Source organism: Vombatus ursinus, unplaced genomic scaffold (assembly GCF_900497805.2).
Source record: "Vombatus ursinus unplaced genomic scaffold, bare-nosed wombat genome assembly UNPS02011014.1, whole genome shotgun sequence".
NCBI lineage: Eukaryota > Metazoa > Chordata > Mammalia > Diprotodontia > Vombatidae > Vombatus > Vombatus ursinus.
In genome coordinates, this window is record NW_020950792.1 from 1,294,676 (window position 1) to 1,321,532 (window position 26,857).

At 32.9% G+C, this 26,857-nt stretch overlaps 1 protein-coding gene across 1 annotated transcript in view; it reads left to right on the forward strand.

The window, feature by feature from the left end:
- The window catches only part of UGGT2 (UDP-glucose glycoprotein glucosyltransferase 2), a 212,746-nt gene that overhangs the window by 37,072 nt on the left and 148,817 nt on the right, over positions 1-26,857 (forward strand). Inside the window, exons 5-7 of the mRNA XM_027855699.1 lie at positions 14,852-15,026; positions 21,026-21,122; positions 22,687-22,759. Of these exons, the coding sequence (XP_027711500.1) occupies positions 14,852-15,026; positions 21,026-21,122; positions 22,687-22,759 (345 nt within the window). The remainder of the gene's footprint in view (positions 1-14,851; positions 15,027-21,025; positions 21,123-22,686; positions 22,760-26,857) is intronic.

Consider the following 26,857-nt stretch of genomic DNA (forward strand, 5'->3'; position numbering starts at 1 on the left):
GGGGAAAAGAGGACTGCTGAACATTCCTGATGAAAAGACCAGGGTTTCAGAGAAACTTTCAAGCTGAAACAGAGGAATGATGAGAAACATAAAAAGATAAATAGAAATAAACAATGCTAAACAAGACTAAACAAACAAATAAACAATGATAAACAAAGACTAAACAAGAATAAACTGCTTAGATTGGAAGACATAAGAGACCCAAGGTCTCTGGATTGAGCTCAGAAAACAACAACCCAAAAAAACCTGAAGCCTGAGACATTATCCCTTATACCTCAGGACTAGAGCCCAACTCATATAAAGTTCGCAACTGAGAAGTAGGCTGCTGGGGGGGAAGTGAGTAAGCAAAACAGAAAGAACCCAACCATAGATAGCTACTATAGTGATACAGAAGATCAATATTTGAACTCAGAAGACAGTGAAGTCAAAGCAACTGCTTCTAAAGCTTCAAAGAAAAATGTAAAATAGTCATAATCCCAAAAAGAGTTCTGGGAAGAACTTGAAAAGGACTTTAAAAATTAAATACAAGCAGATAAGGAAAAATTAGGCAAAAAATAAAAGTAATACAAGAAAATTATGAAAAGAAATTCAATCAATTGGAAAAAGAGATCCAAAAACTTAATAGAATAAAATAGCTCCTTAAAAATTTGAATTGGGCAAGGGGAAGCTAATGACTTCACAAGACACCACGAAATAATAAAATAAAATCAAAAGAATGAAAAATAGAAGAAAATATGAAATATTTCATTACAAAAAGAACTGACCTGGAAAACAGGTTGAGGAGAGATAACATAAGAATCATTGGACTACCTGAAAGTTAAGATTTAAAAGAAAAACTAGCTGTAATAAAAAAAATTCTAGACACTATAATAAATTATTAAGGAAAAGTAGTTTTAGATCTAGAGGGTAGAACACAAATTGAAAAAAAATCCACTGCAGGGGCAGCTAGATGGCCCAGTGGATAGAGCACTGGCCTTGGATTCAGGAGGACCTGAGTTCAAATCCAGCCTCAGACACATAACACTTACTAGCTGTGTGACCCTAGGCAGGTCACTTAACCCCATTGCCTAGCCAAAAAAAAACAAAAACAAAAACAAAACCGAAAAAAATCCTCTGCTCACCACCTAAAAGAGATCTCAAGACGAAAACTTATAGGTCCATAGTAGCTAAGTTTCAAAGTTCCCAGGTCAAGGAGAAAATACTACAAGCAACTACAAAGAAACAATTTTGATATTGTGGAGCTTTAGTCAGGATAACATAAGCTTTAGCAGCTTCTACGTTAAAAGACTGAAGGGTATGGAATATAATATTCCAAAGAACTTTAAAGCTACGTTTTCAACCAAGAATATCTTCCCCAGCAAAGTTGAGTGTAATCTTGGAAGGAAAAAAATATATATTTAATGAATTGAAGGACTTTTAAGGTACAGAAAATTTGACCTTCAAGAATCAGGAGAAACATAAGAAGGTAAACATAAAAGACCAATTGTAAGGGGTTTAATAAGGTTAAACTGTTTATTTCTTATATGGGAAAATGTTATCTGTAACTCTTAAGAATGTTATTACTAGGGTAGTTTGAAAGAGCATACATAGACAGAAGATTTGTTGTTGAGTTGATGCTGGGATGATCTTAAAAAATAAAATTGGGGGTAGGAAGAGGTAAAATGGAGCAATTATCTCATACAAATGAAGTGTGAATAGAAGAACTGTTACAGTGGAAGGTAAGCAGGGGTGGAAGGCTGGTAATGCTAGAACCTTATTCTCATCAGAACTGGTTTAAAGATGGAATTAACATATACACCTAGAAGGGTAAAAGTCTTCTTAACTTACAGAGAAATAAGAGGGTGATGGGATAGGATAATGGAGGAACTCTTAGGAGGCTGTATGGTTAAGAAATAAGAGAGCAAAGGATAAGACAATGGAAAGACTCTTAGAAGGGTGGGTTAATTACTAAATAGAAGGGTAAGGGGAGAGGATAAAGGGGTTAGAAGGGGTGTGAATTAGGGAGGCAGTGATCAGAAGTAAATTAGACATCTGAGAAGGGATAGGGTAAAAAGAGGAGAAAAGATAAATGAGGGGAAAATAGGATGGAGGGAAATACATAACTAGTAATTATAACTTTGAATGTGAATGGGATGAACTCACCTATAAAGCAGAAAAAGATAGCAGAACGAATCAAGTCAGAATTTGACAATATGTTGTTTACAAGAAACACATGTAAAACTGAGAGACACACATAGAGTAAAAATAAAGGGCTGAAGTAGAATTTATTATGCTTCAGATAATGCAAAAAAAAAGCAAACAAAGTTAAGGCTAAAATAGATTTAATTAAAACTTAAACAGGGAAACTAGATTCTGCTTAAAAAGTATCATAAAAAAAGAAGTAATATCAATACTAAACCTATATGCACTAAATGTGTCAGCATCCTAATTTTTAAAGGAAAAGATAAATGTGGAAATAGCAAGGTGGAAATAAAAGGTAGAAATAGATAAACTATAATAGTGGGAGACTTCAGCCTTCCTCTCTCAGAACTAGATAAATCCAACCAAAAAAGAAAAAAGAAAGAAGTCAAGGAGATGAACAGAATCTTATATAAGCAAGATATGATAGATATCTAGAGAGAACTGAATGGGAATAGAAAGGAATATACCTTTTTCTCAATGACACTGGTACCTTTACAAAACCTCAGCATATGTTAGTGCAGAAAACCTTTATACTTTAATGTAAAAAAGCAGAAATATTAAATATATCCTTTTCAGATTGTACTGCAATAAAAATTATATTTAATGAGGGGTCATGGAAACACAGGTTAAAATTAATTGGAAACTAAATAATCTAATCTTAAAGAATGAGTGGGTTAAAGAGCAATTTATATAAAAAATAAATGATTTTATTAATGTGAATCATAATAATGAGACAACATACCAAAACCTATGGGATGCAGTAAAAGCCATAATCAAGGGAAAGTTCATTTATCTAAATATTTACATTGCTGTAAGAAATGATAAGCAGGTTGATTTTAGAAAAACATGGAAAGACTTGCATGAAATAATGAAGAATGAAATTAGCTGAACCAAGAAAATATTGGATACAGTAACAGCAATGTTATTTAAAGAATAACTGTGAATGACTAAGCTATTTTAAGTATTATAAGTATTCAATTCAACTACAAAGAACCTATGAAGGAAGATGCTATCCACTTCCAGAGAAAGAACTGAAAAATAGAAGTATGCATAGTATGATTTTACATAGATGTAGATATATGCCTTTGTCAAATGGTGGCCTTCTCTAGTTCAGGATGAGGAGGGAGAAAGGTAGACAGCTTGGAACTTAAAATGCAATTAAATAAATAAATAAAATAAAATTTTTAAAAAGAGGTGGTTGATAGGAAAGCATTGATTACAAAGAGCCAACATGACTTCATGAAGAACAGGTCATGCCAGTCTACCCTCATTTTTTTGACAAGATTACTAGGCCAATAGATGAGGGGATGCTGTTTACCTAGATTTTAACAAAGCTTTTGATTAAGTATCTAATACTTTTTATGGGAAGATGATGGAGAAAGATGAGTTAGATAATAATACAAGTGGATAGACTCAGAATAGTCTGAAGGGCCAGACTCAAAGATCAATTGTTAATAGGTCAGAGAGAAGGCAAAGCTACTCCGGTGGAGTATCCCAGATATCTCTGCTTGGCCCTGTGCTGTTAAACATTTTTATTTCAACTTTTAATGTAACAGTTATATATTACTTAGCTTGGTCTTCACTAGCATCCCAGATCCTTTTTGCCAACTTTGTTTGTTTGTTTGCTTTAGTTTAGAGTTGGCAAACTGCAGGCTCAGCATCCAGCCCATTTATGTATAGTAATGAGGTAAATGTTTTTTTTTTACGTTTTTAAATACAATAAAACTTAAAAATATAAAAACTATTTTTAGCTACCTGCCCATACAAAAACAAGCAGTACAAAAATCAACCCCTGGTGTTTATGCCAATGTCACTGGTTCACAGATTATTACATGGAGAAGAGTAAGTTGTAAGAAACCTGGAAAGGTAGTAAGGGGCCAGGTTTTATGGACTTTGAGAGCCACACAGAGCATTTTCTGTTTAATCCAGATGGCAATAGGGAGCCATTGAAGTTTGTTGAAAAGGATAAGGGTTGTTATGATCAGACTTGCATTTTAGGAAGATCATTTGACAGCTGAGTAGAGGATCAATTGGATAGAGAGGGACTTGAGTTAGGGACACCACCTAGCAAGCTACTGCAATAGTCCAGGTGTAAAGTGATGAGGGTCAACATCAGGGCAGTGGCAATGTCAGAGAAGAGGAGGATATGTGTGTGTGTGCCTGTGTGTGTGTGTAGACACACAAACACAAACATACCCCTATATATATATATATATATATATATACGCGTATGTGTGTATATGTGTGTATATCTGTATGTATGTGTGTATGTGTATAATGAATGTAGAAACTACAGGACTTGACAAATTCTTGGATATGAGGGGTGAGAGACAATGAGGTATCTAAGATGGTGTGACTGAGAGGATGATGGGGTCCCTTTAACAGTAATATGGAAGTTAGGAAGAGGCAAGAATAATGAGTTCAGTTTGGGGGCATGTTGAGTTCAAGATGTCTATAAGATATCTAGCTTGGAATGTCTAAAAGGCAGTTAGAGATCCAAGGAGGTCAGGAGGGAAGTTAGTGCTGAATAGCCTTCATAGAAATGAAAATTGAAACACTGGGAGTTAATGAGATCACTAAGTGAGATACTATATAAGAAAAATAGAAGTGGGCTTGGGAGAGAGTATTGTGAGTCCTTCACTGTTAGTGGGTATGATGTACATGATGATCCATCAAGGAAGACACAGAAGGAGCAGTGAGATAGGAAAGGGGAGAACCACAAGAGAACAAGATCTAAACCTAAAGAAAGAGAAGAAAAAATTAGTGAAAAGATGGTTATTGACAGTGTCAAAGATTATAGAGGAGTCAAAAAAGTAATAAAAAATCCACTAGATTTGGTCATTGAGATCATTAGGAGGAGAAGGAGGAGCCAAGATGGCATAATAGCAGGAAAAAGTACAGAAAACTCTCTCCCCAACTTGTCCAAAAAAAAAACCCACAACCCTTTAAATGGAGTTATAAAATGCTCCTGACTGAATCTTCTTTGGCAAATTCAAGAAAAAGTAAGTTAGACACTTTTCCAGCTCAAAGTCATAGGGAGATAGAGAAGACTGTATATCGTTGACAGGTTCTGGGCACTCCAGTGCCCAGGGATTGTGTCCAATGGCAAAATAAAGTCTCAGATGCATACTGAGAGACCTTAGGGTATAAGAACAGGTGCCAGCTAGAAGCTTTGTCACCCACTACATGGTTCCAGGTTACAGATACACAGCAGACTGAAGAAGGAACCTATACCTGGGGCAATATTCCAGGTTAAGCTAGTGGGCTATGGAAAAAGGAACAAGTTCTGAAACAAGCAGCAGCAGTGTGGTTCAGAACACAGTGATAGTATGGGGTCTCACTTCCAGCTTCTGACCCAATGTGAAGCCTACAGAGGAATAACCAGGGCAGGAATCCCAGAACAAAAGGAAGTTTACAGTTCTCTCTTTCTGATCTAGCAAAGCTTCCCTGCTGGTTTATAAGGGCTGAGTCTAGAATCAGTCCTCCATTGCTCAGACTCAAACCCAGTTCATTAACTTTCAGAGCTTAGACCAGGGAAGCAATTGATCAGACTTTTGTTCAGGCCTGGATCAGACCATTTTGGCATCATGAAATCTTTCAGATCCCCAACTTGAACTGTCCCTGAGGTCCTAGAATAATACAACACTCAGTAGCCCTAGAAACCAGCCCAGACTTTCCTTCCAAAAGTGCATAGACTTAAATCTGAAGTCAGAAAATAGGCTTAAAGAATGAGCAAAGAAAAGAAGAACCTTGCCATTAAAATAGTTATTATGGTGATAAGGACACTCATAACACAAACTGAGAAGGAAAGAGTGAAGTCAAAACATCTGTCAGCAAAGCTTAAAGATTAGAGAACCTGGAATAAATTTAAAGGATTAGAGAACCTGGAATAATGACACTAAAGAAGGCAAATAATATAGGCTTACAGCCTATGAGAGTGGTGGGAGGGTGTGGTAGAAGAGGATTGGAAACAGGATTGCATCAAAATAATTTAAGAAAAATTAATCTTAAAAGTGATTCAATAAGGATGATTTAAATTTTAAAAATTATTTTAAAGTAGAATGGGATCAAAAGAAATCTTAACAGTACAACACTAGGAACACAAATGGAAAACAAAACTAATTTTTATAACTTTAAATATTGATGGAGTAAACAGTTTAATAAAATTAAAGTGAGTGTCCAAATGATTTTTTCTAAAAACCTCACAATGTGCTACTTACAAGACACATCTAAAAAACAAGGATACACAGGAATAAAATTAAAGGCTGGTGAATTTCAAAACAAAACAAAAAATAGTTATGATCCTGCTCTCAAACAACACGAAAATAAAAGTTTGTGATATCAATAGGGATGAATAAGGAAGTTACATAATTTTAAATTTATTTTTAAAAATATTTAGTTAGTTTTAGTTTTCAACATTCACTTTTATAAGATTTTGATTTTTAAATTTTCTCCCCCTCTCCCTTTCCCCTCCCTAAGACAGCATGCAATCTAATATAAACTATACATGTACAATCATATTAAGCATATTTCCATATTAGTCATGTTGTAAAGAAGAATTAGAACCAAAGGGAAAAAAGCCTTGAGAAAAAAAACAAAGAAAAAAAAGAGAGAGAAAATAGTATACTTCAATCTGCATTCGGACTCCATAGCACTTTCTCTGGATGTGGATAGCATTTTCCATCATGAATGTTTTGGAATTGTCTAAGTTCATTGCATTCCTAAGAAGAGCTAAGTCTGTCAGTGTTGGTCATCACTCACAGTGTTGCTGTGACAGTATACAATATTCTCCTATTTCTTCTCACTTCACTCAACATCAGTTCTTGCAAATCTTTCTAGGTTTTTCTGCAGTCTGCCTGTTCATTTCTTATGGAACAATAGTATTCCATTACATTCATATGCTACAACTTATTCAACCATTCCCCAATTTATGAGCATCCCCTCAATTTCCAATTCTTGGCCACCACAGAAAGAGCTGCTATAAATATTTTTGTATATGTGGGTCCTTTTCCCATTTTTATGATTTCTTTGGGATACAGACCTAGAAGTGGTATTGAGGGATCAAAGGATATGCACAGTTTTATAGCATTTTGTATAGTTCCAAATTGCTCTCTGATATGGTTGGATCAATTCACAACTCCAACAATGCATCAGTGTTCTAATTTTCCCCACATCTCCAACATTTATCATTTTCTTGTTCTGTCATGTTAGCCAATCTGATAAGTGTGATGTGGTACCTCAGATTTGTTTTAATTTGCAGATTACATAATTTTTAAAGTTATTAATCCAGAGCCGGGCACTGTGTTAAGAACTGGGGATCCAAAGAAAGGCAAAAAAAAAAACCAAAACCCAAAAACCCAAACAGTTCCTCTTTTCAAGGAGCTCATGGACTAATAAGGATGACAATATGCAAATGATTATGTATAAATGTGATAAATACAGGATAAATTAGAAATAACAAAGACAAGGCAGTAGAATTAAAGAAGATCAAGAAACACTCTGTAGCTGAGATTTCAGCTGGGATTTTAAGGAAGCCAGGAGGCATAGATGAGGAGGAAAAGCCTTACAGGCATGGGGGATAGTCAGTACAAATGCCCAGAATTGGGAGGTTAAATGTTTTATTCAAAGAATAGCAAGGTGACCCATAGGAAATGAACCAATCTGAATATTAAACATATATTAGGGGAAGTTAGTGGTACAATGAATAGAGTGCCAGCTTTGGAGTCAGGAAGACCTGAATTCAAATTTTATTTCATACACTTACTGGCTTTGTGACCCTGGGTAAGTCATTTAACTGCTATTTGCCTCAGTTTCCTCAATTGTAAAATGAGAATAATCATAGCAGTACTTACCTTACAAAATTGTTGTGAGGATCAAATATGATAATATTTGATTGTGGTTTTTTTTTACATCATTTAGCAACATTCCTGGCACATAGTAAATACTACATTAATTCATATTTCCTCCCCCAGCCATATATGAACCATATGAAATTGCATTTAAATTCCTAAAGGAAAAATTAACTGAATCAAAGAAAGACCAAAATCACAACTTAATAATAGTAGGGTATTTTCATATTTATCTCTGAGGTAGAAAAAATAAAACAGGAAGATGAATCAAAGGAGAAATATAAAACTGAGCATATTGTTGGAGAATTTAGAGCTAAATGATTCATGGGATCACTATATTGTAATAACAATAATACTAATATATGTTATATATGTGTATATGTATGTGTATGCATGTATATGTATGTGTACACACATACACATACATTTCTCAGTATCACATAGCACTTTTATAAAATTTGACCATGTATTAGAGCATAGAGGATTATAAATGTCATATATATATGTATAGCCATATTAAACAATGCCATTTGAAATAAAAATAATAAGCAATACAAGGAACACAAGCAAGAGAAACAGACCTAAATGGACACTTAATATATAATGAAATCTTAAACAAATAGGACAAAGAACAAATCACAGAAACAATTAATAACTATGTAAAAGGCAATGATAGTGATGAGACAATATACCAGAATTTCTCAAATGCGGCTAAAGCAGTTCTCAGAATAAAAATTATGTCCTATAAAAAGTACATTACAAAATAGAAAAATAATTGACTGAATGTACAAGTTTAAAAATTAGAAAGCCAACCAATAAACACTTAAAATAAGCACAAAAGTGGAAACTTGAAAATTAGAGAAGAAATAAATAAATTAGAAACTAAAATGACTATGCAACTGATAAATGTAATCACTAGTTCTTTGAAATAAACAACAAAATTGATAAACTTTTAGCCAACTTGATTAGAAAAGAGGAGGGTAGAAAACCATGTAAATTTTTTTTAAATGAACAAGGTAGAAGCACAATAAAACCAGAAGAAATAAAAATAATAATCAGAACTTATTATGCCAAAACACTGAAAATGATTGACTAAAGCCCTTCACAACTTTTTCCCCTTCCTACCTTTCCAGTCTTTTTACTTTTTATTCCTATCCAAGGATTCTACAATTCAATGACCCTAGCCCTTTTGCTTTTTCTCCCATAAAACAGTCCAACGCCTAATTCTGCCTTTTCACTTCCTCTCACCCATCCTTGAAATGCTGTCCCTCCTCATCCCCTCTGCCTTCTGGATTCCCTGGTTCTCTTCAAGACAGCCCAAATCCTACCTTCTGAGGAAAAAAATAAACTTTTCCTAGTCCCTTCCCCTCACCATTGCTAGTGCCTTCCCCCCAAGATTACTTGCCATTCGTTCTATTTATTTTGTATGTGCATAGTTAAATAACTATGTTATGTATTATGTATGTTATTTCTCTGATTAGACTATGAACTCCTTAAAGGCCAGGAATGTTTTTGCACAGTACCTGGTAAACAGGAAGCTTTTTGAGTGAGTGGATAAATAATCTGAATGTTAAAGATCATACCGTGAAAAAAATTAGAAGAGATAAAGATCAGCTATTTTTCCCTACTATGGTAGAGGGAGAATTTAAAAATTTTTTAAAATTTATTTTGTTAAATATTTCCAAATTACATGTAAGAATTTAATATTAATCTTTTTAAATTTTGAGTTCCAGATTCTCTTCCTCCCTTCCACATTTTCCTCGCTCCCTGAGAAGGCAGGCAACATAATATCAGTTTTACATGTGAAGTCATGCAAAACATATCCATAGAAGCCATGTTGCAAAAGAACACAAAAAAGTCCAAGAAAAATAAAGAAAGTTTTGAAAGTATGCTTCAGTCTGCACTCAGAGTTCATTACTTTTCTCTTGAAGGCTGATAGCATTTTTCATCATATGTCCTTGGGAATTGTCTTGGATTATTGTCTTGATCAGAATAGCTAAGTCTTTCAAAATTGATCAACATTACAATACTGCTGTTAATGTGTACAATGTTCTACTGGTTCTGTTCACTTCATTTTGCATCAGTTCATATAACACTTCCCAGATTTTTCTAAAAACATTTCTTGTAGCACAATAGTATTTTATCACAATCATCTATCACAACTTGTTGAGCCATTCCCCAATTGATGGGCATCCTCTCAATTTCCAATTCTTGGCCACCACAAAAAGAACTGCTATAAATATTTTTGTACATATGGGTCCTTTTTGCTTTTCTTTGATCTCTTTGGGATACAGATCTAGTAGTGATATTGCTGGGTCAAAGGGTATGCAAAATTGTATAGCCCTTTGTACATTGTTCCAAATCGTTCTCCAGAATGATTGAATCAATTCATAACTCCAATTTTTCCATATCCCCTCCAGCTTTTGTCATTTTCCATTTCTATGATATAAGCCAATCTGATAGATGTGAAATGATATCTTGGAGCTGTTTTAATTTGCATTTTTCTAATTAGTAGTGATTTTGAGCATCTTTTTCAAGTGACTATTGATAACTTTTGTTTCTTCTTCTGAAAAGTGCCTGTTCATATCCTTAAACCATTTATCAATGGAGCAATAGCTCTTTTTTTTTTTTTTTACAAATTTGGCTCAGTTCCCTATATATTTGAGAAATTAGGCCTTTATCTGAAAAATTTGCTATAAATTTCCCCCCAGTTTTTTGCTTTTCTTCTAATTTTGGCTGTATTGCTTTTATTTGTACAAAAGATTTTTAATTTCATGTAATTGAAATTATTCATTTTATTTCTATGATCCTCTCTATCTCTTAATAGTCATATACTCCTCCCTTATCTACAGATCTGACAGGTAAAATTTTCTGTACTCCCTCTGATTTACTTATGATGTCACTCATTATATCTAAATCATTTATCCACTTTGATTTTATCTTGGTATACGGTATGAGATATTGCTCCAAACCTAGTTTCTTCTAAACTGCTTTCCAGTTTTCACAGCAATTTTTGTCATTTGGTGACATTTTCCCCCCAAAACTTGGATCAAACACTATATTACTGTGGTCATTTACTATTGTGTATTGTGTACCTAATCTATTCCATTAATCTACCACTCTGTTTCTTACCCAGTACCAGATTGTTTAAGAGCAGCTAGGTGGTGCAATGGATAGAGTGTCAGACCTAGAGTCAGGAAGACTCATTTCATGAGTTCAATTCTAGTCTCAGACACTTACTAGCTGTGTGACCCTTGGTACATCACTTACCCCTGTTTTCCTCAGTTCCTTATCTGAAAAATGAGCTGCAAAAGGAAATGCGAACCACTCCAGTATCTCTGCCAAGAAAACCCCAAATAGGGTCATGAAGAGTTGAACATGACTGAAACAACTTGACAACAATAAAAAACAGATTTTTTTCGTGATTATGGTGAGAAGTCTTAATCAAACAAGAAAGAGTTTGTTACATAAGATAAAATACATTAATTTCAGTACATGAAATTGAAAAACTTTCATAGTGAAAGAATTAGTAAAAGTAGGATAAGAAGAGAAATAGTAGTTTGTATCATTTTATACATGAAGAAACTGAGACACAAAGTGTCAGAGGCAGAGATCATCTTAACAGAATCCAAGTTTATAATTTTTTCCACTACAGTAAATTATGTAATTTAAGTCCCTGTTTTATTTTATTATTTTAAAGAATAATTTTGAGACTATATCAGAAAACAGTATTACTGTTTTCTTTTATTTCCCAAAACTCATTGAAGCACATACATTTCTATGTAGGTAGGTTAATAATGAGTATTTCAAGAATACTTCTGCTATTCTCTGTTAGGAAGTCAGCCATCAACAAAAATAAAAAATATATTTTAAAATTATTTCACTAGAATAATAAGTATGATATGATTATATTTTATAGTATTTACATATCTTTAAACAGAATCATTGTTATAGTTTCTCTTTTAAATAAAATCCTTTTTATACAAATACAATTTAAATGAACCCTTAGATCTTCAGAAATGAATTTTTATCCACCCAGATAAGACTTTATTTAAGGCAAAATAGTAGTCATTATGTGAGAAACTAGAAAAATAGAAACAAGCCACTGCCACCAGGGAATTGTTTTTACACAGAAAATCTCAAATGTGTTACAAAGCAACATATTTATAACTGGAAATAAGTACTGTATATAAAATATTAAAAGAATAATGAAGAAATAGTGAATGATTAGGAATGATTATAAATGTGGTTTTAAAATTATTTAATGTAGACCCTCTTGATTTGAAATTTGTTATAATTTGGAAAATGTTATAATTTTAGTGGAGCAGAAATGAAATTTATCTTTATATCTAAAAGATTTTATATATGGAGATAGATTTTTTACAGTGGAAAAACATCTAATCCTAGCTTTGTATGACTTTGGGAAAGTACTTTAATCTGTCTTGTACTATTTCCTCTATTATATCTTTTAAGGTACCCTACAGATGTAGAGGTGATCTACAAATAAATTAACAATTTAAAGTAAGATTACGAAAGAAATATTTAACATGCTGAAAAGAATAGAATCTTCAATCTCCTGAACAGTTTCTATTTATATATATGATTCTGTTATTGTAAACCAATTCTGGAATTTCTACTTCATAACAGTTTGTTAGCATTTAGAGTTAATAAATATCGCATTTACTTGAAAGCTAGAAAACCTCAGTTTATATTTATTTTTCAAATTAGATTATTCTCCAACTAATTCAAATTATGGGGGTTTTTTGCATATGGAAGTTTGCCTTTTGTTTAAAGTAGCCACCATAAACACATTCTTGTTGTGTGAAAGTAATCTATGTGATGTTATTTTTGCAGTGCTTATCTTGCATTTTGCCTGGACCTCTGACTAATAATGGATTCCCCCTTTTTTAATTTAAAAAATAATTCATGATTTCCTTTTTTCTTATGCCTCCTTTCTTATTATGTGCTTGTTTTTATACTGTGATCTTGTTTTCATCATTTTAGATATTTCAGAGCTTTTAGTTCTATTTTTCAATATCTAAATGTCTATGAAAGCAAGATCAGATAGAAGTAAAGTTAGTTGTACAAAATTTATTACTACATGTTCATATTTCTCTCACAGAACTAGTTGGAATGATTTCATCTTTCTAGTAAAGAGTTAACAAAATTTTCCTTATAAAAATGACATTTATTTCTGTGGAAAAGTAGTTTAGATTCAATAAGTTGCTCAGCATTTAAAAATGATGGAGTGGATAGTATTTTCTCTCATCTTCTTAAGTTATGACAGTTTTTTAGAAATGTTGAAGAAACCCAAACAGTTATTCTTGCTTATAGATTATTTCATAATCTCTCCAGTATTGTAAGGCACAATATTTAATCCACAGATGGAATCCTCTAGTTCAGTTAAACTATGATAAAACATCAGGGCTTTTTATGACTTTTTAATAAAAAAAAATTGTCTTTCATTTCAGAACTGAAAAAAACTTAGGGTCTTTTACCTTGACAGCTGGATGGCACAATGAATAAATAGAGTGAGTAGAGGACCTGGAGTCAGGAAGAAGCTGAGTTCAAATCCAGCCTCAGATACATATTGACTGTATGACCCTGAGCAAGTCACTTAGCCTCTGTCTACCTCTTTCCTCATCAGTAAAATAAGAATAATAATAGTACCTGCCTCCAAGGGTTCTTGTGAGGATAAAGCGAGATATTTGTAAAGCATTTTGTGAACCTTAAAGCACTATATAAACATTAGCTATAATTGCTATTATCTTTACCTCTGTTAATTTTTAGTGTTATAGACTTTAGGTGAAAAATTGATGCTTATGTCCTATTGGAAAATGTTAAATTTGAAAATTATTCTGTTATAGTCATATTTTCTGTGTGCAACTTACATGTACTTAACATGTAATTCCATGTATTCTAATTTCCATTCAAACTAGACTAACCATTTTCACAAACCCTATCCTATTCTTTCCTACCTTTATGACTTTATATACCATATTCTCCATGCCTGGAATAATCTCTCCTTTCTTTCCCCATATTTTCACACATCCTTCCTTTTCTTTGAGACTCAATTCAAGTGTTTCTGCCTTGAAGTATTATCCCCCCAACTATAAATTATACCTTCCCCCTTGAATCTTTCCAACTAAACTGTTTAGTACTTTTCTTATATACTTATCATGACTTGTATTATAGCTTTTTTATGTAGTTGACTTCCAACTAGATCATAAGTTTCTTGAAATCACAGAGTACACTGCATTGAATAAAGCAGATCCTTAGTAAATACTTGTAAAAGTGAGTTGAGTTGACCAAAGGAAAAAGTGAAAGGTAATGGAAACAATTCACTCTCTCTCTGTCCATGGTAGGTGGGGAGGAGGGCTGGAAAACAGTCTAGTAAGGGATTTTTCTCACTTATTTTAATTTAAGTACATTTTAGAGCCTTAGGGATCTGTATCAGCCCTCTTGACTCATACTTCTTATTCTGGAAGGGAGAAGTTAACCAGGGAAAATAATTTACTTGCTACATTTTTCACCTTTTAGGACACCTTAACTCTTTCCCCAGGTAGTTAGGGGCAGTAGGGAGGTAGACAGAAAATAAGTGAAGTCACAAACTGAAACATTAGGGAAGTCTCAAATGTTTGGAGCAGGTTCCACGCAGGATTTACTCATTGGGGAAAGGAAAGAGACAAGTAAATTCAGATCAATGTCTACTTTCCAGCATGCCAGCCAGACACTCAGATGTGGACACTGTTCAATATCTCTTACATACTGTTGATTGTATACCTTTACTAAAGTGTGTTGTTTATTTCTTTTCATTTTAGGCCTAGACCATATTTATTCAAAGGAGATCATAAATACCCTACAGTCACTGAGAACCTACCAGTGATCATACTTTATGGAGAAATGGGTACTAAAGACTTCAATAAATTTCACAAAATTCTTTTACAGAAAGCTCAAAAGGAAGAAATTCTCTATGTTTTCCGGCATTATATTCAGGTATACTATTTTTATATCAAATTCAGCATGACTGCTAAAATAATTTTATATCTGTTAACTCATATGATAGAAAGTTTTCCTTAGATTATCATTTTCACACAGTGAAATAGACATAAACATTTACTGGAGTTTCTGTTCATCTTTTTGCATAACATTCATAGTAATAACACTCACATTTATATGGTACTTTCTTTACAAAGCATTTTTTTCACAACCTTGTGAGTTAGATAATACAAGTATTATTATTCCTATATCATTATAAGGAAACTGAGGCTGAATGATTATAAATGAATTACCTATGTACACTTAGGTAGTAAGTCAGGGTCAGGACTCAAACTGCATCTATATGGCACATTGGATAGAGCACTGGACCTGATCAAATTCAACCTCAGACACTTACAGATTGTATAACCTTGGGCCAGTCACTTAACCTTTCTGTCTCAGTTTTCTCATCTGTAAAATGGGGATAATAATAGCCTCTATCTCCTGGGGTTGTTGTGGGAATAAAATGAAATAATATTCTAAGTTCTAGGTTGGGGACTTACAAATAGAAAAGTAAGACAGTCCCTGCTCTCAAGGAATTCCCATTATAATGGGAGAGATACACAAAGGAAAGGTTTTAGTTGCAAGTCAAATGGAAAGTTCCCATGGTACTTACAGTAGAGTAGCAAAACAAAGAGTAAGGCCTGTTCTTTACTGTTATAAGTAAAGCAATTAAAAAAATTCCCACTGGACACATGTTAGTTTCATGATTGAGTAGATTCAGACCAGGAAGGTTTTCTAGTTTGGCCCTCTCACTTCATAGACAATGAAACTGAGAAGGTTAAGTGAGTTGTCACAGTGATGGTGAAAAGAAGGGCCAAGGCATTTTAACAAATCCAATATTCTCTGCCATTATACCACATTGCCTCCCATGTTGTTCAAATTAATTAAAAATTGAAATCTCCTACATGCTATTAAACATTCTCCAAGTAGTCCTTATAATTTTGGATTTTTTTGTATTATGATATACAAACGAAACAAAAACAAAAATCACTTGGATTCATGGTTTTATGTGATTTATGCATATGTATGTGTGTTTATGTATGTATGTATGTATGTATATACCATTCGAACTGCATGTTATTGCTAAGTATGTAATTGGAGCCCTATAACAATAATTGTAAAATCAAGCATTTATATAGCACTTTGAGATTTGCAAAGCACTTCACAATTATTATCTCATTTTATTCTCACAACAACCCAAGGGAAATCGGTACTATTATTATCCCCATTTTCAGTTGAGGAGAAACTGAGAAGTACAGAAGTTAAATGACAACCAAGGTCATACAGTTATTAAGTATCTATAGCCAGATTTGAACTTGGGTTTTCCTGAATTCAGGTCCAGCATTCTATCTACTTTGCCACCTAGCTATACGTTCTTTTTAATTTTGCACACATTATGTATGTCATAATGATAATAGCCAACATTTATATGATGTTTTAAAGTTTGCAAAGTACTTTAGTTGGCTCACTTGATCTTATAACAGCTCTGCAATGTAGGTACTACAGATATTTTATCCACCTTTTACAAGATGAGGAAATTCAGCCTTAAGTTGTGATTCACCCATAGTCAGATAGCTACTAAATGTGCAAAGCTGGAGTAGAACCCAAGTTTTTCTGAATCTAGGTCCAGCACTCTATCCATCATACTTTATTATGTGAAGGTATGATTTGTATGTATGTGCTATATGTGTATGATAATTTAGTAAACATATATGTCAGGTTTGTGTTGGGGGGGTGAGGAAGAGGTGGATCTGGGTGTTAATATTTATCTGTATAGGAAACTCTTAGTTTAGAAACACCCCCACTGATATCACAGTCTTGATATACTAAAGTAGGCATTGACAAGGTCATGTTTAGTTCAAACATCATAGAACTATTAAGCAAAACATTTAGACAAGAATTTCAATTTCTTCTTTTATAGTATATACCAGGGAAACTAGTTCTATTTTTAAATTAATGTGATTTTCCTATTATTTGGGATATGACCTTTTAATATTTTTTATGTTACTGAATTTATCATGAAGCAGATTGTTGTACTGTCTCTCACCATTTGATGGCATCTTGCTAGATGGAAAATATGGCATAGTCCTATGATGTTTTCTTTTTCTCTAAGATATTACAATTATATTTAATAAAGTCATTAAATAGGGAACAGACTTTAAAAGAGTCATCTTTATGTTTTAAAAATCTTATACCTGTAAGCTGATAATACAATTTTAAGAGAAAGTTAATTTTCTATAGTACATAGATGAAAGTCTTGAATAGATATTGCTGCAGTGCTGAGCACATAGAAGATAACAAATAAAATTAATCATTTCTTATGCTTAAGCAAATATCATAAGGACTTCTGTTAGGTAACTGTTATCTCATTCTAGTGACATATATGTATGAAATGAATAAAACTGAATTTCTTTAAAAGGTGTTTATTAACAAATTTCACTTATCAATTTGTCTAAATCAAATTTGAATACTGTTACTTGTGGCTAACAATTTTAATAGCACTGTGAGCAACTGGTCCTGGGTTCTCAAGAATCTGGACTATTAATTTGTCAGTATAAGTCACAGAATTAACAGTCTTACCAACACCAGCTCACACCATGAATCCTCTAACATCTTAGTCTTCTTAACTCACACAGTACTACAGCCTTTTTGAGAGCTCTTTATTATTCCTCAAAGGAAAGAGAAGAAGCCTCCGCTTATTGCTGTGAGTTTCCCTGAAATCTTTTCTTTTGGTCCTGAGACCAAGTGCTAGATAATTACTTGAATTACCTTAGCCCTCCAAGAATTTCTCTCATTTGGGGCACTGGGTTGTGCCTTAAAACATTAAAATACACTATATGATATAGAGTAGCAAATAAGTTCCTTGTTGATGTGTACCTAGTTATCGTAGAGATGAAAGTGATTGAGGTAGCTGTTTGTAGGATTATAAGCCTAATCTTCACTGCTAAACCTACAGGAGCCCTACTTAAAGGAATGTGGAAAATGTGATAGGAACCTCCTCCAAGGACCAGAAAAAAAATATAATTGAAACCTGGTGGTATATATTTCTTAATTTAATTCTGTCCAAAAGAGAATTTATTCTTTACCCTCCCCTCTCAAACCACTCCTCTTTAGAATGACCTCTATCTGTGTCAAGGGCACAACTATCCTTCCAATTCCCAGGGTTCATAATCTTTGTGTCATTCTTGACTGTTTACCCTCACCCAAATATCAGTCACTTTTCAAATCTTTCTGACTCCATATCTCTTGTATCCATCTTTCTACTTACATAGTTATTATGCTAATTCAGGACTCCATTACTTCTCACCTGAACTATTGTAACAATTACCCAATTGGTTGTCCTGTTTCATATGTGTCCCCTCTCCAATCCATCCTGCACATGGCTGCTAAAGTCATTTTCCTAAAACACAGGTCTGATCAAAGCACTCTTCTACTTAATAAACTCCAGTAACTACCTAGTCTAAAATATTAACTTTTCTCCTTTTTCAACCTTAAAAACATTAATCTCCCTGATGCACTTTGGTCCAGCCAAACCGACTAACTTCCTCACATAACCACATTCCTTCTTTCTTTGTGCCTTTGCACTGGGTGTCCCTAGTGCCTAGGATATACTTCCTTCTCACCTCTGCCTCTTAGAATCTTTACTTTTTTTCAAAACTCAGCTCAGTTACCACTATTTACATGAAATCTCTCTTGAATTCTTACCACCTACCACCTCACCATTCTTCATGTCTAATATGGAGAAAGAAGCAGAAAAATATATGAAAGATTGTCTCTCCACTTGACAGCATGTACATTGGGGCTACAAATCTAAACTTACAATTCAAACATTGTATTATAATACTTTTTCAAATGGTTAAAGTAAGCATTTGTGTTAATTATTGGTAAACTAATAACTTTCTGGGGTTGATAATTGGCAATTGGTTATATAACATTCCATTTTTTAAAATGAACTATACAGCAGCATATGTTGCTTTTAACCATAAATTTGCCTATCAGTTGATTGACTTTTGAGTAGCCTCTTTAAATATGTTCTTAAATAGAATCACATTAAATTAGAAAGTTTTAAAAATTCAATTTCATTAGATTACTGAAATTATAAATAAACCAGTTTTCACACATTCTGTCTTCTATTATAGCATGTGCCTAACAGTTTTATAGTTAGTCTGAGAAACTGACAAATTGGATTTCTGATATGAGCAGGACTCCTAAGTATTTGTCTGCATATTTCAGCTCATATAATGAGTCTGATTATAGTCTGTTCCTCCTAGAGTATAATTTACAGAGAAGGTGCCTACCTGTGTTGGTCAAGAAAGTTTCCTGTGCCAGTGAAATCACAGGTCCCTACCTCTGTCTCTGTTCTATCTACAATATATAGAAGACCAAGATATGGATATTTAAGGATGACAAACGTGTACCTTTTGGTAGCCAGGAGAGGGGAAACAGAGATTTCAAAAGTAGGAAGCTATGAGAAGGAAAGAATCACAGCACACTGTCCTCTTTAACATGGATGGGGTTGCTAAATGAACCTTATTTGATGAAAAGCAAAGCCATACAACTCCCTTTAAAGATGTATGTGGCCAAATATGTGGTGAGGGTTAAATTCAGCCAACCATCTAGCCTATTGGCAGCATATATGGCTTGGAGATAACAACTGATTGGTATCATAAAATCAAAAAGTTTTACGATTCAAATAGACCTCAAGGTCAACTATTAGATTGAATATCTTTTTCTAAGTTGCTAAAAATGAGAAAATTTGGCACCTGAAATAAAGCTTACCTATGGTTTTATGTCATCCTAATTTAGGAAAGTTAGAGCTTGGTTTTATTATTCTGATTTGTGACCCTTTAGAAAATTTTGTTTGAACAATAGTAGATATAACTTTGTGGAATATTGTGTTGTCTTGCAAATTGAGAGAAAAACATAAAAATACTTAATTACTTCAAATTTATAATGTCAGTGCTAGAGTGATATCATTTGCCTTCATATCAGCCATTCTCAAAGCAAGATTTATCTTTTACTTCTTTGAATCTTTTGTCCCTTATATCCAATACATTGGTAAAACCTATCTTTATCTGCAATTTAGGCATGACAGTATTGGGTCATAATACTTAAACAGTATGCTAGTGATCAGAAAACAATCAAAGGAATCTTTGAATTACATGTACACAGACATATCTCTATCTGTAATATACACGAGACTTATTTCATTGGTATGAGAAACTCCCATTAAGGCAACTTCCACCAATGCAAATCAGCAGCTGCCCTCCAACTAAAAGACTTAGCAAGTTAGCTGGGGCACTGAGTAACTGTGGGTTATATAGCCAGTATGTATCAGAGGCAGGACTTAAGCACTTGAACCCAGGTCTTGTTTATTTTGAAACCAACTCTAATAGCTTGTTGGTGGCCTTTAGACATAAAGTTGTTTGGGCGTTTAGTATAAAGAATTATAGAATTTGGAAGAAACATTAGATTTCTTCTAATATCGCCCTTATGTCAATTATTAGTTCTATTTATTATTTCAGTATCTTGAATTAGTAACCAACTCATGAAGGAAAAATTTAAGTACATTAGTAGATTGAAAAGATCCAGTACTTTTTAACGTTAAAAAATTTTTTTCAATTGGCATAGGCATAAGAACCAAGACAGTGGTTATCATACTTATATGTTAGGATTCACTAAACAGTACAAGTACACTATTTATAAATTGTTATATTATCTTGATTATATACACATATGATACACATATGCATATATTATTTTTTTACTGTTTCTGTTTCTTTTTAATGGAATATGCTTTGTTGTTACATATGTCCTCAAAATCATAAACAATGTAAAAGTATATCCTAAGGTATTTCCTTAATAATCATAAAGCAAATTATATGTTTTCTATAAAAAGGAAATATTTTGAATATTTCTTCTTCATAAACTTATTTTTTTTAAAAAAAAAACAGAAACCAGACTCTAGGAAAATGAACTTGTCTGGATATGGTGTGGAACTTGCAATTAAGAGTACTGAGTACAAAGCACTAGATGATATACAGGTTAAAGGTAGGTTCATTTCCACTTACTAATAGTAGAGTTTTAATGGTTATCACATCCTAAATATACTCATTTTTAGGAAAAATAGTGTTTGAAGTATAAACTAAAAGTAGCCTGAGATAGTAAAAGAAAACAAAGAAGTATATTAATGAATTGGGGGAGGATAATTTATTTTTAAACTCATTGTACATTATCTGGCGAATTATCAAAAATGTCATTATAAAACAAGAAATTATCCAGCATGTCACTCTATTTAAGTGTGCTTTAAATTATGCTCTAATGCACCTAGTACGTACACCTTATATAGTCTCTAAGCATATTTGATTGATGAATAAAAGAATATTAATTCTCATGAATTATATTATATGAATCCTGGTTATATTAGGAATTTATAAACAAATTCCCTTGGTTTACTTTATTATTACATTCTTGTTCCTTAAACTAATGTTTCAGACAATTAAAACATGGGAGCCTTCAATAACCAATGTACATCCCAAAATTCCTCTCAAACTTTTACGTATTCAGGTTAATCTGATACTATCCTTATCCATGTTTCATTATTCACCAAAAATTTATGAGGTTAATGCAATAAACGACCCTCTTAGGATAAATGAAATCTGGTCTCACTACTCAAGGCGCTTATGTTCTAGAAGGGATGATAAGACGTATACACAGGTTTATAGTAAAAATTAGAATTATAAGTAGTTATGAGGAGTGCTGTGAAAGACCTCAGATTAGGAAAGAGGCCAAGTTCCTCTTGCTAGGGAATTGGGGTAGGAGGAAGGAATTGAAGAAGGTTTCTTGAAAATGGTTATATTTAATCCAGACCATGAGTGAAGCATAAGATAGCAACAGCTAGAGATAGGTAGGAGGGTATTCACAATATAAGGAATAGCATAACCAAAGTTGCAAACACAGAAGAGCATCAAATGTGTTCAGTGTTTAGTGAATAGTTTGATCTGAATAGAATATAGAGTACATAGAAGAAAGAGGAAGCAATTTGAGAAAAGTAGTAAATTGTAATCATCATTGAGAGTTTTGAATGCTAGGCTAAGGAGTTTGAACTTTATTTGATACACAATGGAGATCTATTGGAAGGTTCTGAGCAATGAATAATGTGATCAGAATTGTGCCTTGGAAAACTACTTTGGCAGCAGTGTGTTGGCTAGATTTGAAATAAAAAGAGACCAGAGGTGAGTGGTAGTATTAGTGAGAATCAGAATGCAGTCAGCATCAACAAATGATTATATGTGACACTAGGAAGTAGTAATCAAAGATGACATTGAAGTTATCTGTGTGGCTGATTAGAAAAATGGTTGTACAATTGAAAGAGAAAAGAAAGTCAAAAGGAATAGAAGTTTTAGGGGGAAAGATAAATAATTCAGTGTGAGGTGTAAAGATCTTGAGGGGCAAATCAGACATCAAAGTTGAGAGAGTCGGATTTTAATTGTGCTTCTATTTTAACCGTAATTTTGTCTATGGTTTTTGTTGTAAGTGTTCCTTAAAGTTAATTGTAATAACTATAAAAATATCCCACATTTTCTTCCTTTGCTCAATGCATTTCTTAATACAGCTATGAATAATACAATAATAGAGGATGATAATGAACCTATTGAAGTGCAAGGATTTCTCTTTGGAAAATTGAAGTAAGTCAACCCAACTTTCAAAATCAAATCTTTGTTTTTACTAGATTAACTCTTTTGAAATGAAAAAGAAAGTAATCAGATCTTTCTAAAAATATGAAATTCAATTTGGTTTCTGTTAGCAAAAGCTATATATATTAGTTAGAATTTGCATTATATGGAATTTATAATTAATATTCTTGGTTAATTTGTTATTAGTTAATTCTCTTCAAAGTTAGATAAACTGTGGGCTATGAAATGAATATTAAAAATTTCAGAAACATTTAATCATTGAGAAGGCAACATGGCATAATTAACTTTATATGTACCACTTAAAAGTTAAAATTGATTTTGTTAATTTATAAAGGATGTACTGATCAGTTAATTTGCAAATAATAGTATCATATAATTTTGCTTTGAGCAATTATTTTGTATTAACTTTTTATTTTAAAATGTTATAGTTATGTTTTTGTTGAATGCATGTCTAGTTGATTAAGAAAAAGTTTCCTACTATACCTGTCTCTACTATGAAATAATATAATTATCATAGTACCAGAGTAATATGAGTATCAATCAGAGTATAAGTATCAAACAGAGCCAAAGTATGCTATTTCTTGTACAATTGGACTTTTCTTTCAACAAAATAAAGTTGATATTACAATTAACTTTTTTGAGATTTCCAGTAAAAGTAAAGTAAGTATATCATATTATTTTGAGAGTATATGCGCTTATATGATTTAGTTCAGTTGTTTCAGTTATGTCTGATGACCCATTTGGGGTTTTCTTGGTAAAGCTACTGGAGTGGTTTGCCATTTCCTTCTCCAGCTCATTTTACAGATGAGGAACTGAGGCAAACAGAGTTAAGTGACTTGCCCAGAGTCACACAGCAGTAAGTGTCTGAGACCAGATTTGAACTTATAAAGATGAGTCTTCCTGACTCCAGGCCAGGCCACCTAGCTGCCCTCTATATAAAGTAACCATTATTAAATTATCATTCTATAATTAAACCATCATTTGGCAAAGTATGAACAATATTCTCTTCTCATTGATTCATTTGTTAATATTTTAACAAAATGATCCTGAGAATATCCTTTTTAAAATTGAAAAGAACTTTAGAGATTAACTTGTTCAGCACCTTGAGATGAGAAAACTGAGTCCTCAGAGCTTATGACTTTTCAAATTCACAATAAGAGTAACAAAACCAACATTAGAACTTGAATCCTTTGGCTCTCATTCTAGTGTTCTTTGTTGTTATTGTTTTAATTTTTTTTAATTTAATTTTTATTTTCAGTTCCAAATTCTCTCCTTGTGTTCACCCCCTCCCTCACCCCACTGAGAAGGCAAGAAATACTATACCTAATATACATACAAAGTCATGCAAAACACATTTTCACATTAGCCATTGCGGGGGGAGAGTGATGATGTGTATGTGCATGTATGTGTGTGTGTGTGTATGTGTGTGTGTGTTTGTATTTGTGGGTGTGGCTGTGTATAATAGAGAAGAGTTAGAGGCCTTTTCAGTAAGATCAGAGGTAAAGCAAAAATGCTCATTATCACCCTTCCTACTAAACAAAATTCTAGAGATTCTTGGCATAGCAATTAGAAAAGAAAGAGAAATCAAAAAATTAAGACTAGGGAAGGAGGAAACAAAACTTTAAAAACCATAGTCAACTAAAATTAATTGAAACAATAAATTCAGCAATGTTAGAGGATATAAAGTAAATCCACACAAATCATCAGCATTTCTGTGTGCAAAAAAAAAACCAATTACAATATAATTGGGAAGTATTTAACAAAATAAATAAAATACAACACAACATAGATAATGTTAATTTGTGGTTTTCTTAGTCAATATGTGGCTCTCAGGGATTTGTTTCTATACCACTGTTGTATTTTACCATATAAACCACACAGGAAGAGGTCAATATTCAAACTAATGACAAAATATTTAAAATATTTGGGAGACTATTCAACAAATCATATCCAGGAACTGAATGAATTAACTATAAAATAGTATCTACAGAAATCAACAAATCTAAATAATTGAAGTAATATTCATTGATCAAGGGTAGCTTGAGCTAATATAACAAAAATTCCCAGAGTACCCAAATGAACCTTTTCAATGCAATGCCAGTTAAACTACTAAAATATTATTTCATATATCTAGAAAAGAAAAGAAATTCATCTGATGAAATAAAAAGTCGAGAATCTTAAGGGATATAAGAAAAATGCAAAGGAAGATAGCCTAGCAGTAGCAAATTCCAAACTACACTGCAGAGCCGCAATCATCATAATGATTTAGTACTGGGTAATAAATAGGGATCAATCAGTTGGATAGATTAAATTCACCGCACTCAAGAGCAAATAATTATAATAGCAAAATATTTGATAAATCCAAAGATCTCAGAGAAGGACTTAATATTTGCAAATATTACTGGGGAAACTGGAAATCAGTCTGATAGAAGGTAGGTATAAACTAATATCTTACACTGTATGGCAAGATAAATGCCAGATAAATACATGACTTAGAAACAAAAGATGATGTCACAAGTAAATTAGAGAAGCAAGAAAAACCTTCACCTATTTATGGATAGTAGAAGAGTTCACGGCCAAGCAATTTCATGGATTATCCCTCATGCCTAAAATTCTCTCCCTCCTTGTCTCTGCCTTGTGGCTTCCCTGGCTTCAAGTCCCACCTAAAATCTTATGTCCTACATTAAGCCTCTTCTGATCTCCTTTAATTCTAACACTCGTCCTCTGTTGATTAATTCCAATTTATCATGTATACATCTATTGTATTTAGTTGTCTGTATATTGTCTCTTCCATTAGATTGTGACCTCCTTGAGAGGAGGAACTATCTTTTGCCTTTCTTTTTATCCCCAACATTTAGCACAGTGCCAGGCATATAGTAGGCACTTAATAAATATTTGCTGACCAACTGACCAAACAAGGGATAGAATCATAGAAGATAAAAGAGGACATTTTTTATTATATAAAATTTTAATATTTTCACATAAAAACATAGTTAAAATTAGAAAGGATGCAAGTACCTGGAGGGAAAAATCTGTGCAACAAGTTTCTCTATCAAACGTCTCATTTCTAAGATTCATAAGGATCAGAGAGATTAAGTGACTTGTCCAAGATCACTTAGGTTGTGCATATCCACCGACTCCAGAGCCAGGACTCTTCGCTTTACCAAAATATTGTAAACTAAAATAAAGCATAAGGACCATTTCCCAATGGATAAGTTGTCAAAGGATATGAATGGGCAAGTTTTTAAAGAAAGATATCAAAGCCATCAACAATAATTTTTAAATGCTCTAAATCACTAATAATTAGAGAAATGTAAATTAAAATAACCCTTAGTTTCCATTTCTCACTCATCACATTGGTGAAGTACCAACCCAGGAAAGTGACAAAAGTTGATGGGAAAACTGACAAACTAATGTACTTGTAGTGGATCTGTGAATTGGGCTAGCCATTTTGTAAAGCAATTTCACTAAATTGTAGTATACACCAGTATAACACTATTGTATACTCTAAAGAGATCAAAGAACAAAGAAAAAGATTCATCCATACAAAAATATCTAAAGCAGCAAATTTTGTAATAGCAAAAAACTGGAATCTGAGGAGGTGCCCACCTATTGAGGAATGGCTAAATACATGATGGGATATTAATCTAATAGAATATTATTGTGCCTTTAAAATTGACAAAATGGATAGCTTCAGAAGAAACTTCAAAGACCTTTATGAACCAGTACAAAAATTAAGTGAGCTGAACTAGGAGAGCAATTTATACAATAACACTATAAAGAAAAATAATTTTAAAAGATTTTAGAACCTTGATCACTGCAATGACAAATCATAATTCCAAAGGCCTATTAATGAAGTCTGTTACCCATTTCCTATCAGAGAGGTGATGGACTTAAAATGCAGAATGAGACATACATTTTTGGATATAGCCAATCTGTAAATTGTCCTGCTATGTGTATTTGTTATGCGTGTTTTCTTTTCCTTTTATTGTTTAGAGGATTTGAGGTAAGTGGAAGGATATGAAAAATAAAAGCCTGTTAACCACAAAATTTAAAAAAAAATATGGAATTGCAGTGATGATACCTAAC